This window comes from Carassius auratus, chromosome 27 (assembly GCF_003368295.1).
Source record: "Carassius auratus strain Wakin chromosome 27, ASM336829v1, whole genome shotgun sequence".
NCBI classification, from domain to species: domain Eukaryota; kingdom Metazoa; phylum Chordata; class Actinopteri; order Cypriniformes; family Cyprinidae; genus Carassius; species Carassius auratus.
Window position 1 is genome coordinate 30,790,534 of NC_039269.1, and position 13,951 is coordinate 30,804,484.

Here is a 13,951-nt window from a genome sequence, read left to right on the forward strand (position 1 = left end):
AAGGTGAAAATGTTAATATCCTTGGCACATTTTCAAGTCTTACGATGACCCATTCATAAATGAATCATTCTTTTGAGTTTAAATGATGTAGAAGGACAAATGCATAGTATGAGTCTGATTTGCTCACAATGTTTCAGTGTTTATAATATTAATAATATTAATAATAATAATAATAAACTCTCTATAAGATAAGGTGATGGCTGCCACACTGAACCTTTTCTGTTGCTCTGTGTAAGACTATACGGGCCATAGAAATGTCTGTTGTTCAAATATAAATGAGTTTTTAACCTGCTCCACTCCATCAGAGCTGGTGGGATTGATTATCTTTGTGTGAACTGACCCAGTACCGGACCAACCAAGCAAGTGAGCTGGAATCTAGGCCAGTCTTACAATTACTGTCTCTGAGAAGTTCAGACTCTCTCTCCTTGTCTGGCTCTCTCCTTCAGATGTCTTGAAGAGGTTGGATGTTAAAGCCATCTAGTGTTAAAGCCAGGAGAGACTTGGTTCTACGAAACGTGTAGGAGAGAGTGGTAAAATGATTTCAAAACATCACCTAAAATGCCTTACTATACAAACACTTGAATAATTGTTGGTTCTCAAGGTGAACAGCATCTGTGGCTGTTGTTGAATACCACAATTATTGAAGACTCATGGAGGGCTATTAGGCAATACTGAGTACCCTACATTGTAGTAGAAAAAGTAATAATAAAAGTAATAATAATAATAATAATAATAATAACAATAATAATAATTATGATTATTATTAATTTCTGTGGCAATAATGCCACAGTTGAACCCAGAAAAAAAATCTTTATTATAAACAACCACTCGATGGCAGCAAAGGCTTGGCTAATATTTAAAAATGTTTTCTGTTCCATCAGAATATCTAACAGCACCAAATCTGAATTTGTTTCTGTAAAAACATTAATAAGCAGAACTATTTCAGTTTTACAGTAGCTTTGAAGAATGAAATGCATCAGATGTTACTGGATCAAAACCAGCTAAACTCTTAATTATGAATACAAGTGATGCATACTGGAAAGTCCTGCTGAGAAAGATGAATAAAGGAACATATACAGAGACGTACAAAAACAAACTTAGCTTGGGTAAATATTCTCACACACAGAAAAAGGTTAATAAATGGGTTTAATTATGTTCTTTAGTAATATATGGGTCAATATCATATATATATATATATATATATATATATATATATATATATATATATATATATATATATATATATAATTTCCTGTTGCTTTATGTCATATTATAAATATTAGACACTCAAGTAGGCCTACTATAGAAACACATCAGCTGAGCTCCCATACATTTTTTTTTTTTTTTTTTTTAGAGATAATTACAGGCAATTATTCAAAGCATAAATCATATGTCCACCCTGTCATGGACACATATTACTGTTAAATACATTTACATTGCAAATTATATTTTCATAAAATCATTTTAGTTTTCAAGCAACATTAACTACAGATGAATGCTATGTCCACCCTCATGTTTATGTCCACTTGATTGAGTCTAAGTGGCTGACAGGGTGAACATTTTGGAACAAGGACAGGGTGGTGGACAGTTTGAACTTCAGTTAGCATATTAGCTTACAACAAACTGTGACTAGTTGAAGAGAATTTGGTATATTTAAACTTACATTTTTGAAAATGCTGTAGGCTATTCAAATCACTTCAGACATATTTTATGCTGACGGTGGACATGTAAGCTTGCAAAGCCAGTTACCAAACTCTTACAAAGAAAATTTGTCAATTGAAGTCACCAAACAAATTTCACCTCATCCGTTGAAATTCCCGTCACCGAAGAGACAAAAAATCTGTTGTCCTGATGTCACGAAAGGGGACGACCTTTTCTTAAAGGGACGGATTCCCCAATATAATTTTATTAATAAAATTTTAAAACACTTGAGTAATCTCTTATTAACTAAAATATTATTTTTTAATTAATTTTAATTTTAAATAAGGAACATTTTAGTTAGATTTTTTTTTTTTTTAGCATTTTGCTATATTTTACTAGACCTATCATTCAAATTTATAGAAAATGAAAAATGAGTTATTTATGTACAGGACACCCAAAGTCACCCTACAGTGTTGACCTATAAAATATCCAAGCCTGTTTAGATGGTGTGTATTACTAAGGCAAACAACTATTGCTCTTTAGGGAATTTAGATTCATCTCATTGACTCGAGTCTTTTAAATCTGTGCCTCATCAATATTAATTTAAATTATTAATTTACATATTTACGCCAGCAGATGGCGGCAAACGATCGTTTTTAGATATATGATATTTACTTCTTTGAATAGCTAAACATAACCTAATTATTAAGCCTATAGGATATAAATACTCATGAAAACGATTGAAAACGTTCACAAAGAGATTCACTTTGAGGAGGTGTGTTTAAATCACTCATCAAGTGTAAACTTTGTTATACAGCTCATCCGACCTTTGTGCTACAAACATTAATGAATACCCAAAATACATTTTGAAGAAATGCTATTCAAGGTTTGCCTGGTAGTAAGTAAGCCAGAAAACAAGTAAATAAATAAAATCCCATATTATTATTTATTTATTTATTTTGTAAAGGGCATAGCCTATGGATGTTATGATGTTTGACTTTGCTGACCACCCAAAATATTCACATAGCAACATTCTAAAACACTTCACAACCACAAAACAAAACCATGGCTATCATTCAAGACCTGGGAAGCACCACTCGCTTATTGTCTCAGAAAAAAAAAAAACATGATTTTAAACCTGTATACCATATATATATATATATATATATATATATATATATATATATATATATATATATATATATATATATATATATACACACACACACACACACACACAACCCCCTGTGTGTGTGTGTGTGTGCGTGTGTGTGTGTGTGTGTATGTGTGTGTGTGAAGGATAGCTACTTAAAAATCATGCAGAAAACCATATCCAAAATTATGCATGGAATACAGACAGACCATAACTTTCTTGTCTTGCCTCCAGTGGCTTATTTCTGGAAGGTGGTACAGTCAAAGTGAGCAATAAACTTGTATTTCACAGTGTTCCCGAAGACACTGCACAAAAATATTTTCAAGAATTTTCATTCCGTCAGCAAGGTCAAGGCCCTTTTAATGTGAAATGCTATGAATCAGTGAAGAGTTTGCTGATGCGGATAAATAACAGCAATGGTCAATTTAGTCTAGCCAGAAAGGAATGTTTAACAGAGACGGAAGAATGTCTGAAAGATATGCAGCTCCTGAACCGCAAATACAATAAAATAACGTTTGAACTCCCTCTTAAAGAGCCCAAATAAGAACCGTATGGCATTTTATTTCTGGCCGGTGGCTCCACAAACACGAGAGGAATCTCAGATGTGGAATACCGCACTGTTGACGTTGGAAGAGCACATTGTCACATTATTAACCATCATCCATCTGGAGGTGGGAAGAGATACGCTTCAGATCTTCCTACAGCCATCCATCGCTCTGAAATATAAACACAGAGGACGACACGTCGTCGCATTGAAGCTTTTGTTTCGTGGGGAGTCTGCCTGGGATCAATCTGTTGGAGGAAGACAGCGGATGCGGGGTGTTTGGAGCACACGGGACAAAGAGGATGCGTGTCGCATTGCCTGCTGACCAGATTTCATCAAAGTGAGGGACGTGCAGCAGTGCCTTAATGTCACATAAAAGAGATAGGCTTCAAACACACCAATCTGAAGCTGTGCTGCAGGCCTCCATGTGGGGTGAGGAAAAGAACGTCAGGTTCAAACGATGAGGAAGGCGTAGTTCTTCATACAGCTCTATGATTGATAAAGTTTTCTGTTGTGGTGCATGGAAACCGAATGGAAATATTTTACTTTGATTCATAGCATTGTATGGTTCAAATATTTATACACTGTGGTATACTTGAAAGAAAAGTGTCCAAAAGCATGGTATGTGAAGCAACTTAAGTGTATTTGTCGAAAAAGGAATAAGCATATCAAATAATGATAACTTTAAGCAAATACAATTCGATTAAGAAAAGAAAATACAAATGAGATCTTAAAAGCCAGTACTTCAAGAAAGAAGTAGTATGTTCTGCGTAAGTGCCTAGGTGTGATAACAAAATGTACTTCCCTTTGAAAGATAAATGTGTCAAGTGTGAAGTTTTTTGGGTTATTTAACACAAGGCCTCTTGTCCTGTTTCAGTTCTCTAGATAGAAACATGCACTAAAGTTTATCATTTTAACACAAGTAACTAAGTACTAACCCTGAACCTACCCCTAAACCTAACCCTAGCCCATGTAGTTACCTTGTGTTACCAGAACTTTCTTAGATAAATACACTGTAAGTACACTATAAGTACATGTTAGTACACGTACTGTAAAATAAAGTGCAACCAAAAAATTCTTACTTCTGCACTTCTTAGAATTGGCAAATGTTTGAATCACCATGGCAGCAACACATTACTCATCCAAAATAACCACAGTAGTACAAAAATGGTACTTGTTGGTAAGGAACAGCCAGAGATGGTTAGAACAAACCAATTACCTGTATCTTAGAATCAGAAAAAAAAGTACAATTGCAAGATGCTGTCTGAGTATTTGCTAGTTTGATCTGGTTCAGACTGTGTCGTGGAAACATAACTATTATAATGGATACAAAACCCTGTTTCTTAATGTAGAAGTTGCCCATCTGCTGTACCGAGCGTTCGGTCTGCTTGTTTTGAGAAGGAATAAGATGCTATTTTAATCCAAGAATGAGAGATAAGAATTTTCTGTCTCTCTGCAGAGCAGCTCATATAAATGATGTCTGTTCCAGTAATCAACCTCCACGAAAGGGTGAAATTAACACAGACCCACCTGATCAGCAGGGAAAGAGAAAGAAACCACATGAGCCAAACATGTCAAGAGAGAGAGAGAGAGAGAGAGAGAGTTGTAGAACAAATGAGATTATGCAGAATAATCAATGGGACACTGATACTGATCCCAGAGCAGATACACTGGCATGAACAGATTGGCACAATAAGACAGGAAACGGCTGTTGACATCATCAGTCGTGTAGAGGGCACAGATGGGCTCTACCCAGGAGACGAGCAGGTGAGAGGGAGGAAAGCATTGGAACAGACCCTCATAGCTGAGAGGAAAACATTTTAAAAAGGTTGCTGTGTGTTCTTTTGTGGTTTTCAGCAATTAAAGCGTGAAAATGGTGTCTAACTGGTTCTCACACGTCTTGGTGCATTGCATAAGTACTGTAAATAAATGTGCTGAAAGAAGTAGTTTTGGTCTTACATTTCGGTCTAACAGGACTGTTTATAGTCAAGACAGTCACATACAGTTTCATAATAAGGGCACATTGCAGTGAAAATATCTGCTAGATCTGTGGCTCTTTACAAAAGAGTTGTTTATTAAAATATTATGTTAATAATATGTGTTCCTGTGGCTCAGTGGTAGAGCATTGTTAGCAGCAGTAAAAGGTTGTGGGTTCGATTCCCAGGGAACAGATCATAGGTAAAAAATGTTAGCCTGAATATAAGTTGCTTTGGATGAAAGCGCCTGCTAAAGCATCAATTTAAATTGAATTATCTGTTAAAATTGTCAGGTGATCTCTGTAGTTCCCCTCCACACAGAGCTAGAATATAGTGACGTTGATGATAATGCTTTGGGTTGTTTTGTAATCATTTTTGTTGAATGATAATGAAAATAAGTAGTTTGTACATTTGAAGCATTAGATCGCTAGCAGGTGATTATGTATAATTGGGGGGGGGGGGTACTTTCAAGTTATTGGTTGTGTATGCATGTGTAATCATATCAAGCATTTATTCAATGTTTTCCAAATTCAACATTTTTACATTTCCATTAAGGTGCGTTTGTATATAACATGCACATATGTTATAAAAATTAGGTTGTGTGTGTGTGTGTGTCTGTAGTATTTCCTTGTTATTAACCCTTGAGATTATTATTATATTATCTTATATATATATGAAACCTGGGTCCAGTTATTATCTTCAAAATCAGGCCAATTTCAGAAAATATATTTTATAGAAAGATACAAAGCACTTGGGTATCTTCACTCGTGTGAGTGTTATAAGTGTGTGCATGTGAAAAAAAATGAACGTGACACAGATATTTTCAAAATCTTTTGATCTATATAATTGACACAAGGGTTTTTCTCTTTCTTTTTAAAGAACAGACAACAACAATGGACAGATAATTTCCTCAGTCTCTTCAAAATGTACTACTTTCAACCTTAAACACAAACTCCCCGTTATTATTTTTTTTAACAAACAAACAAAAATAAAGTATATACCAGAATGCAATTTCATTTTTTCACCTCAGCACATTTTGACAATATCAGCCATATTCATCTGTAAAGAGTGAGTGGCAGTGCCACAATTATGCCATCACATCTAGATGTGGGACTGTTTAGCTGACCTGGGGTCAGACTACTAACTGTCAATGATTTAACAAACATGCTAAAGACAGTTAAGATTGATTTCAGGTCAGATCACTCTACAGATAGTTAGTGAATTGTGCCACGGGTCCATTTTTTCAACCACATCTGATCCAATCGATCAACAAACAATCCATAACACCGCCTGTGGGATATTTCTCTGTTATTGACCCCTGATCATGTGATGTAGTCATGCGGACATGGCCGCGTGCGTCATGCAGAGTGCAGCATTTCTAAACTTGAAGGGAGGGGGTTTTGCTCTCCATCTCAATGAGCCGGTCAAATCTGTATGCCACATGTTGACCGAAACTGCAGCACTTTCCCTGCAAAGCCAATGGCAACCTTAATCAGTTACATCACTTCCTGTAACCTCCACAAACGCAAAGCTCATTAAAAGAGCCAAAAATTAAGCTCTTTTCAGGCTTGTTTAAAAAAAAAAAACCTTCATTCTGACTAGGCCTGAACTCTATGCAAGTACGAGAACACAAATGCTTCTAGCTATGCTTGATTTTACATTGCGTTATGAAATTAGCCCAAATTCATCCATTCTCCAAACCATTGTATCCTCTGTAGGGTCACGGGAATGCTGGAAATTAGCTTCAGTGATTATAACGTAACATAAGTGTGAAAGGTGCATTATTGTGGGTATTAAGGAAGTTTTAGCAAACATTTGTCATATTGTCATGGTGTTTTAATAGTTTGAAGTGAATTTAGTTTAGCAAGCTAGTTCAAGTTAGCTAGTCCAACGGTCAACACATTTATAGTTTAACAACAACGGCATTAGATTCAATGATGAAAACTTATGATGATAACTCTATCGCCTCCTTGAGTACTAAGATGTGCTACTATTACATTAACGCAAAAATGTATTAGTATGTATTATTTCAACCTTCCATTTATTCTCCAAACCGCTTTTCCTGTGTAAGGTCATGGGGTTGTTGGTAATTAAGTGTATTTCATAATCCAACACAAGTATAGGAGGATGCATGCTGTTTAGCTTAGCAAGCTAAGTTAGTCCAATGGTCAACATGTTTATAGCTATAGCTACAGTACCTTAACAACAACAACATTCGATTCAGTAACGCAAACATTTGATGGTAACAGTTTATAGGTGTGCTATCGTTACATTGACGCAAAAATATTAGTATGCATATTATGCATACATTATTTGCCTTTACATACTTGCATAGAGTGCAATTCTTACCTAAAACTGACAGACTTTCATTGGTAAAAGGTTACGCAAACGTTTGCGCAACACGTTTTCACATCAACATTGTGTGCGTACCATACACAACCCAACTTGTCTGCTAATGAAGGGCAGGGTGTGGGGCTGGGAAATATCTGAGACACACATTAGTGACTCACTGAACTAATCAGATTTGACGTGGATGCAGCATGTATTGAGTACACGTGTATATGTGTATAGTGAGTACTTACAAAGCAACGTTTTCTCTGAAGTGCACTCACACATAACCCACACACACATCTCTATGTGGTTTGAATCAATATCAAATTAACAATGTCCAGAAACCCCTCCACATCCCTCCGGTTTCAAGTCTTTCATTCTCCGGCTTGTCTTTTCCATGTGTAAAATCCCTTTCTGAGATGACGGTCATTACATATCTGTTCCACGGAAAACGCGCCCGTCTCTTTCTCGTTGCTGGTGCATTAACGTTTCATCCCAAATATTGCTCTAGTGCTGTTGAGGGTCCTCAAGGCTATATTGAAAATGTGACTGTGGTTAGTACACGTTTATTTACATCCAGAGTAAATACATGTTGTGTTTTCTTTAAAATGGCCCCTGAAACCCATTTGCAAAGCGGAGTGCAGAAACTAGTACAATGAACGAGAGAGAGAGAGACAGAGTGACCGCTGGTCTTCATGAAACAAGACTGAGTAAAGCTTGTTTTCACGATTAGAAAAGCTTTAAAACAAAGATAAGAACACATGGTTCTTTACGATGTTTTGTTCACTTTGAACAAGTGTTGAAGGACATTCTCAGGCTTGAGCGGCCAGAGATGTCTTATCTTTATGGGTCTTAATTAATAAATAAATATCATCTAAAATGATTTTTTGAATAAGGAAAACAAGCATGTTTTGTTTGTTGGGGTGCATTTTCATATAGATATTGTTACAGATTGGCGCATTCTCAGAGACCTTTTCCACCACAGACAGCTCTAGGGGTGTCATATATCAAATAAGAGACAAAAAAGTACACAGATCTAAGAATATTCCATGGTGTTCTTATTCAAGACAAAAAAAAAGTGATGCATTCGCCGGATTCTGTTGATGTTTGCATGTTTGTTTTGGCAATGTGACTAACCCCGCCCCTCCACAACCCAACCCAGTCCTGTCCTCAGTCCCAGTTGGTGGAATTGCCTGCCGATTATCGCCTAAACAAGACTGTGACCAAAGAGAGAAGGTAGAGGCTGACGCATGGAAGGTTCTGGCTGCTTCTTCCGTTCACCACCTTCTTGTTCTCTGACGGATAGGCGTATACAATGGGCTTGTCCGTGTTTGGGGCCATTAAACGTGGATTGCGGGAACACTGATCATCGGCGCACATTCCACTTCCTGAACCGCTGATATCATCACCTTAAGATGGGAACACAACAAGGAGATTCATGAGCTGAAGTGCGACAGAGTTCAGGAATGTTCCACAGTAATGCCGAAGCTACATTCCAGGGCTGAAGAGTAACAAACTTAAAGTAACTTCCGTTTTTGTAGCCTGACAGTAGATTTGTTTTTATTAGTTTTGAATCTGACTAATTATAGTTCATTCATCAGTTCATTCAGTTCGAAAATCAATTTGCTAAATAATTTCAGTTACTGTGGCTATAGCAAAATAAGCAGTTATTTATAACTGTGTTTACAATTCTGTTAAATAAAAATTTTTTGGGACGGGGGGGGGGGGGTGTATTGGTTTAAGATTAACTGTTTAATATTGATGCTCTCACCCTCTTCTCATCTTTCATTCCACCCATCTTCATTTTATTTTGTGCTAGATAATACTGCTAAATGTTAATATTATTCATTTGTATATTATTTTGATTATATAAATAAAAAGGAATCATTTTAATGGTTTAAATGTTATATGTTAAATGTTTAATTTTCTACAATGAAATCCACAACAACTTTCTTATGCACTGCCATTCAAAAGTTTGGGGAACCGTATTTTCCGGACTATAAGTCGCACTTTTTTCATAATTTTGCTGGTCCTGCGACTTATAGTCAGGTGCGACTTATTTATCAAAATTAATTTGACATGAACTGAGAGAAATGAACCAAGAGAAAATCTTACCGTCTACAGCAGTCAGAGGGCGCTCTATGCTGCTCAGTGCTCCTGTAGTCTACCCCTAATAAACATAGAGCGCCCTCTCGCGGCTGTAGATGGTAATGTTTTCTCTTGGTTCTTGGTTCTAAATAAATGCGACTTATAGTCCAGTGCAACTTATATATGTTTTTTTCCTCATCATGGCGTATTTTTGCACTGATGCGACTGATACTCAGGTGCGACTTATAGTCCGAAAAATATGGTAAGTACAATTTTTAAAAGTTATATGAATTTTGAATGTGATTTGATCAAAATACAGTAAATAAATAATATTTTGTGATGCTTATTATTATTATTATTTTGGAAACCGTGATACATTTTTTTAAGGATTCTTTCAAAGTAAAAAAGAACAGCTGTAATTTAAAACAAAAATATTTTCTAACACCATGACTACGCTATTTGTTGCTGAATAAAAGCTCCACATTTAACAGTATAGTTTACAGTATGTGTATACTGTACTTACTGGTATCCTGGAAGTCGACATCATTTCCATTGACGGCATACTTCAGTCGGTTGATCATTATCTTAAGCTGCATGATCTGTTTGCGTACAGCCATGTCTGGTTTGGTAATATCAATTTCCACCTCAGGATTATTGATCTGACTGGCCAGTCCATCTCCCATCACTTCTGGCAGATACCTGACAGAATACAACACAACAAGAAAGATGCATGTGATCTGTGTCAGATTTGTCACTGACAAGCGTTATAAACGTTCCCCCACTTTTGAAAAGCCGCAGATTTTGTACAATGCAGTTTCTCTAAAATAATCTTGTCGCCACTGTACATGAATGTGAATTGTGTTTCTATTAAAACTGCGGTTGATTGAGCTGTTTATGTGCATTTACCTGTCCACACTCATTCCATTCCAACATGTGTCTGCTTCGCTCGGTCCAGACTCGCGATCCACACACAGTTTTCTGGGCAAATGGACCCAGTACTGCATGATATCCCTCAACATTCTGGACACATCGGATAACTGAGAGAAAGAAAATGGGATTGGAAAATGTAATCTCAAAAACAGGGTCATAGACAGTGATGAAAACATATTTATAATTACAAATAATAAAATAAATAACACTTCAGCTGTTGTTTATGCATTTACAAAATGTTAATACTCAGCATATGTTGACATGAATCATTTTGCATATCATTAAGCCTGTTCAGTTCACAGTAACCCTATAAAGCCTACTGTGTCTTATTTGATTTGATTTAGGCCTCTAAATTATCAGCATGATCAAAACCTTGCTGAAAAACCTTTTGTACACAATCTGCTACATACCTTCTGTCGTTTGACTGATCAGTTATACTTTTTAGCAAGTAAAAGGCAATCTAATATATTTTCATTACAAGCTTTTCAGCCATATAAATTTTAACAAATGCACCAAATTGCATATTATTACTCAGTTTGAGCTGTTAAATGCATTTTTTTTATGAATTTGTTTTTTTCCTCCTCAAGTATGAGCTTCATTTTATCCTATGCCATACTAGCCATAAAAGCCTGCTGTATCAAATATGTATATACTGTAAATATACTCATAAAAAAATCACACATTTTTTAAAGTATTATTTCATATGTACAGTATGTTTTTACTGGGTTAATAAACACCAGAGTTCAAAATACATTTTGTATAATCAACTATTTTGTTCCTGTGCTGGGTTGCCACAGGATGCCTGATGTAAAGCAAAACTACAACCATACACCATTCAGACCCACTCACCACTTTCTCCAGTTGGGCTTCTGGGGTGCCGCTCACTTCTTCTGCTGTGTTTCTACCTCGCTTGATCTGGTCCTCAGTTTTGGGGCTCTGAGCAGGAGAACCACATGCCTGAAACACCTGAAGAACAAGAAATGGTTCTGGTTAATTCTAGCTCAAGGTTTACACAAACCTCGAAGAAGAACGAAGGTCTTGGGGTTTTGGAATGACATGAGGGTGATTTTGGGGTGAAATATCCCTTTAAGTCTGTTCAGACAGGTTTAAAGTGCAGAACTGACCTTATTGTTGAACGTGTTGAGGTTGTCTTGCATGTAGAGAATAGCTTCAGCAATGCGTTTTGGCAGAGACAGAACCACCGAATCCACACTGTAAGGCCGGCTCAGTTTGTCAACTACCTCCAGCATAGCATCTACACACAAACACAAAGTCTTTATATACTGTGTGACAAGCTGTAATGTCTACCGTTTAATAGAGTACAAAACTGCCATTGCATTGATTCCGGAAGCATTTTTTCCATTGATTTTTTCCCATGGAGATTTTTTAGAGTCTTGGTTAAAGCATTTTTAGTCATGAACAAAACCATCGTGATATGAGATGAATCGCTACATTATAAATTCGATTTGAAGCAAAGAAATATTTGTAAATCAGACACAGGTGCAAGACTGTATACTTAACAGATTTAATGATGGAAAGAACACAACCTGTCCTCCAACCAATACGCTCGTATAGGTCGTTTGTCCAAATCCCTGAAATACCACCCATCAGAGCATATGCTACAATTGCACCCCTATCGCCAAAAGGTTGTTTTCATATAAATGTTTGTACTCTTTTATTTGCACACTGCTTTACGTTTCTTGTAGTTCAGTTGGTGGATTATTGCGTTATACCTTGATATGTATTCATGCTATCATGGGTTCGATCCCAGGGAACGGACGTGCACGAAAATGTATATGCTCAATAAATCATAATTTAGCATGATTTCTGTGAGGGTTAGGTTTAGGGGTGTGGCGATTCGAAGCCACCTAGTAAAATATGTAGGAAATGCTATGAGATCGGTGTAAAAAGCCCACACATTGTATTTAAATAAACGTGCATTTTAACTGGTAATGACATTAAACGTAATTTCATGACGACAGGCGTAACGCGATACTGTCATTATTTTTACATCCGCTAGAGGGCGCTTAACTTTAAAACTTTAATATAGGTCGTTATAAGGTGCTTGCACAAACAACCTATATGGTGACATTGCTGAATAAAATACAAAGTTATTCATTTAAATTTGTTAAGTTATTGCTACAACAAAGGCATATTTAACAACCTCATAGGTCACAACAGGTCTGTTTTTAAAGGTTTATATACATTATCAAATGCTAAAAATCCATTTCTGATTGTAGACAAAGAATGGCATTTTCACTTCTGGAAAGGATCCATTTTGGCCCCGCCTACCTGCCAAGTTCCTCCACTCTGAGTCCAGATCTGCTTGATTGGCGAGGCAGCCCTTCATGACATTCTTACAGTAGCTTGAGCAGGGCTTGGCAAAAGCCACGCCGCTACAGTGAGGACAGTATGTCATCTTCATTATGGCGCGCACACATTCAGTGCTCAGAGACACCTGCAAAACAGAGACAAAGAATTTAGAGAACATCTGAAGCATATTTGTACTGACTCAATGGCCTGTGAACTGTTTTGTCACACGTAATAAAAATGTGATAATTACATCCCGCACATAAGTCTTTGTCAGTTCCTACAGTTTCTCATGAGGTCTAAGGTCTAATTGCATAATACTCATGATGCTTCTCTACATGGAGTAATCCCCATGAGATCGAAGATGTCTTTCACAATATTCCCTTTTATTCAGAAGCCTCCACCGCTCTGATATAAAAACATGGGATTAATTTAGGGCCTCTTAGGGAAAAGTAATGCAATAACTTTTGCTTGTATGTTTAAATGAATCTAATTTCAGGGATATTGGAAACAAAACTGGTTTTTGTTTAGATGTAAATAAATAATGCAGACAGCATGACATTTGAATTACTCTATGTAAACCTACCTGATTTCTTTCTGTCCTAACTGCATTAGACTGCATGAAACATTCAGTCACAGCTGTGACAAGCAACTTTGACACATTTTCACAAAGAAGAATGTCAGCTGAACTGTATATTGCAATGACTCGTGTGAAGTAACCGGTTCTTAAGATTCTTCAATCCAAACTTTGAATGCAATCAGATGATGAAACATTTGCAATCACATGCATTCCTTTGTTATCGAGTGGGATTCGTTCAGAAGGCGAAGGAATCTTTGTGGACTTTTAGTGGTGGGTCTTTTTGGCACATAAAGGAGTGGTGTGAATAAATTTGCATTTCATTGTAAATTGTACTTTTAAATTCAAATCGAATCAGACAAGTAACCCCAGATGACATCAGCGCAGTTAATGCTGAGCTG

General features: G+C 36.5%; 1 protein-coding gene across 1 annotated transcript in view; it reads right to left on the minus strand.

Annotated features, from left to right (window-relative positions):
- Positions 1-6,132: 6,132 nt before the first annotated feature.
- The window catches only part of gpc1b (glypican 1b), a 59,412-nt gene continuing 51,593 nt past the window's right edge, over positions 6,133-13,951 (minus strand). The window contains exons 4-9 of the mRNA XM_026207141.1: positions 12,956-13,121; positions 11,788-11,918; positions 11,513-11,629; positions 10,640-10,770; positions 10,257-10,432; positions 6,133-9,054 (exon numbers count right to left, since the gene is read on the minus strand). Of these exons, the coding sequence (XP_026062926.1) occupies positions 8,846-9,054; positions 10,257-10,432; positions 10,640-10,770; positions 11,513-11,629; positions 11,788-11,918; positions 12,956-13,121 (930 nt within the window). The 3' untranslated portion in view covers positions 6,133-8,845. The remainder of the gene's footprint in view (positions 9,055-10,256; positions 10,433-10,639; positions 10,771-11,512; positions 11,630-11,787; positions 11,919-12,955; positions 13,122-13,951) is intronic.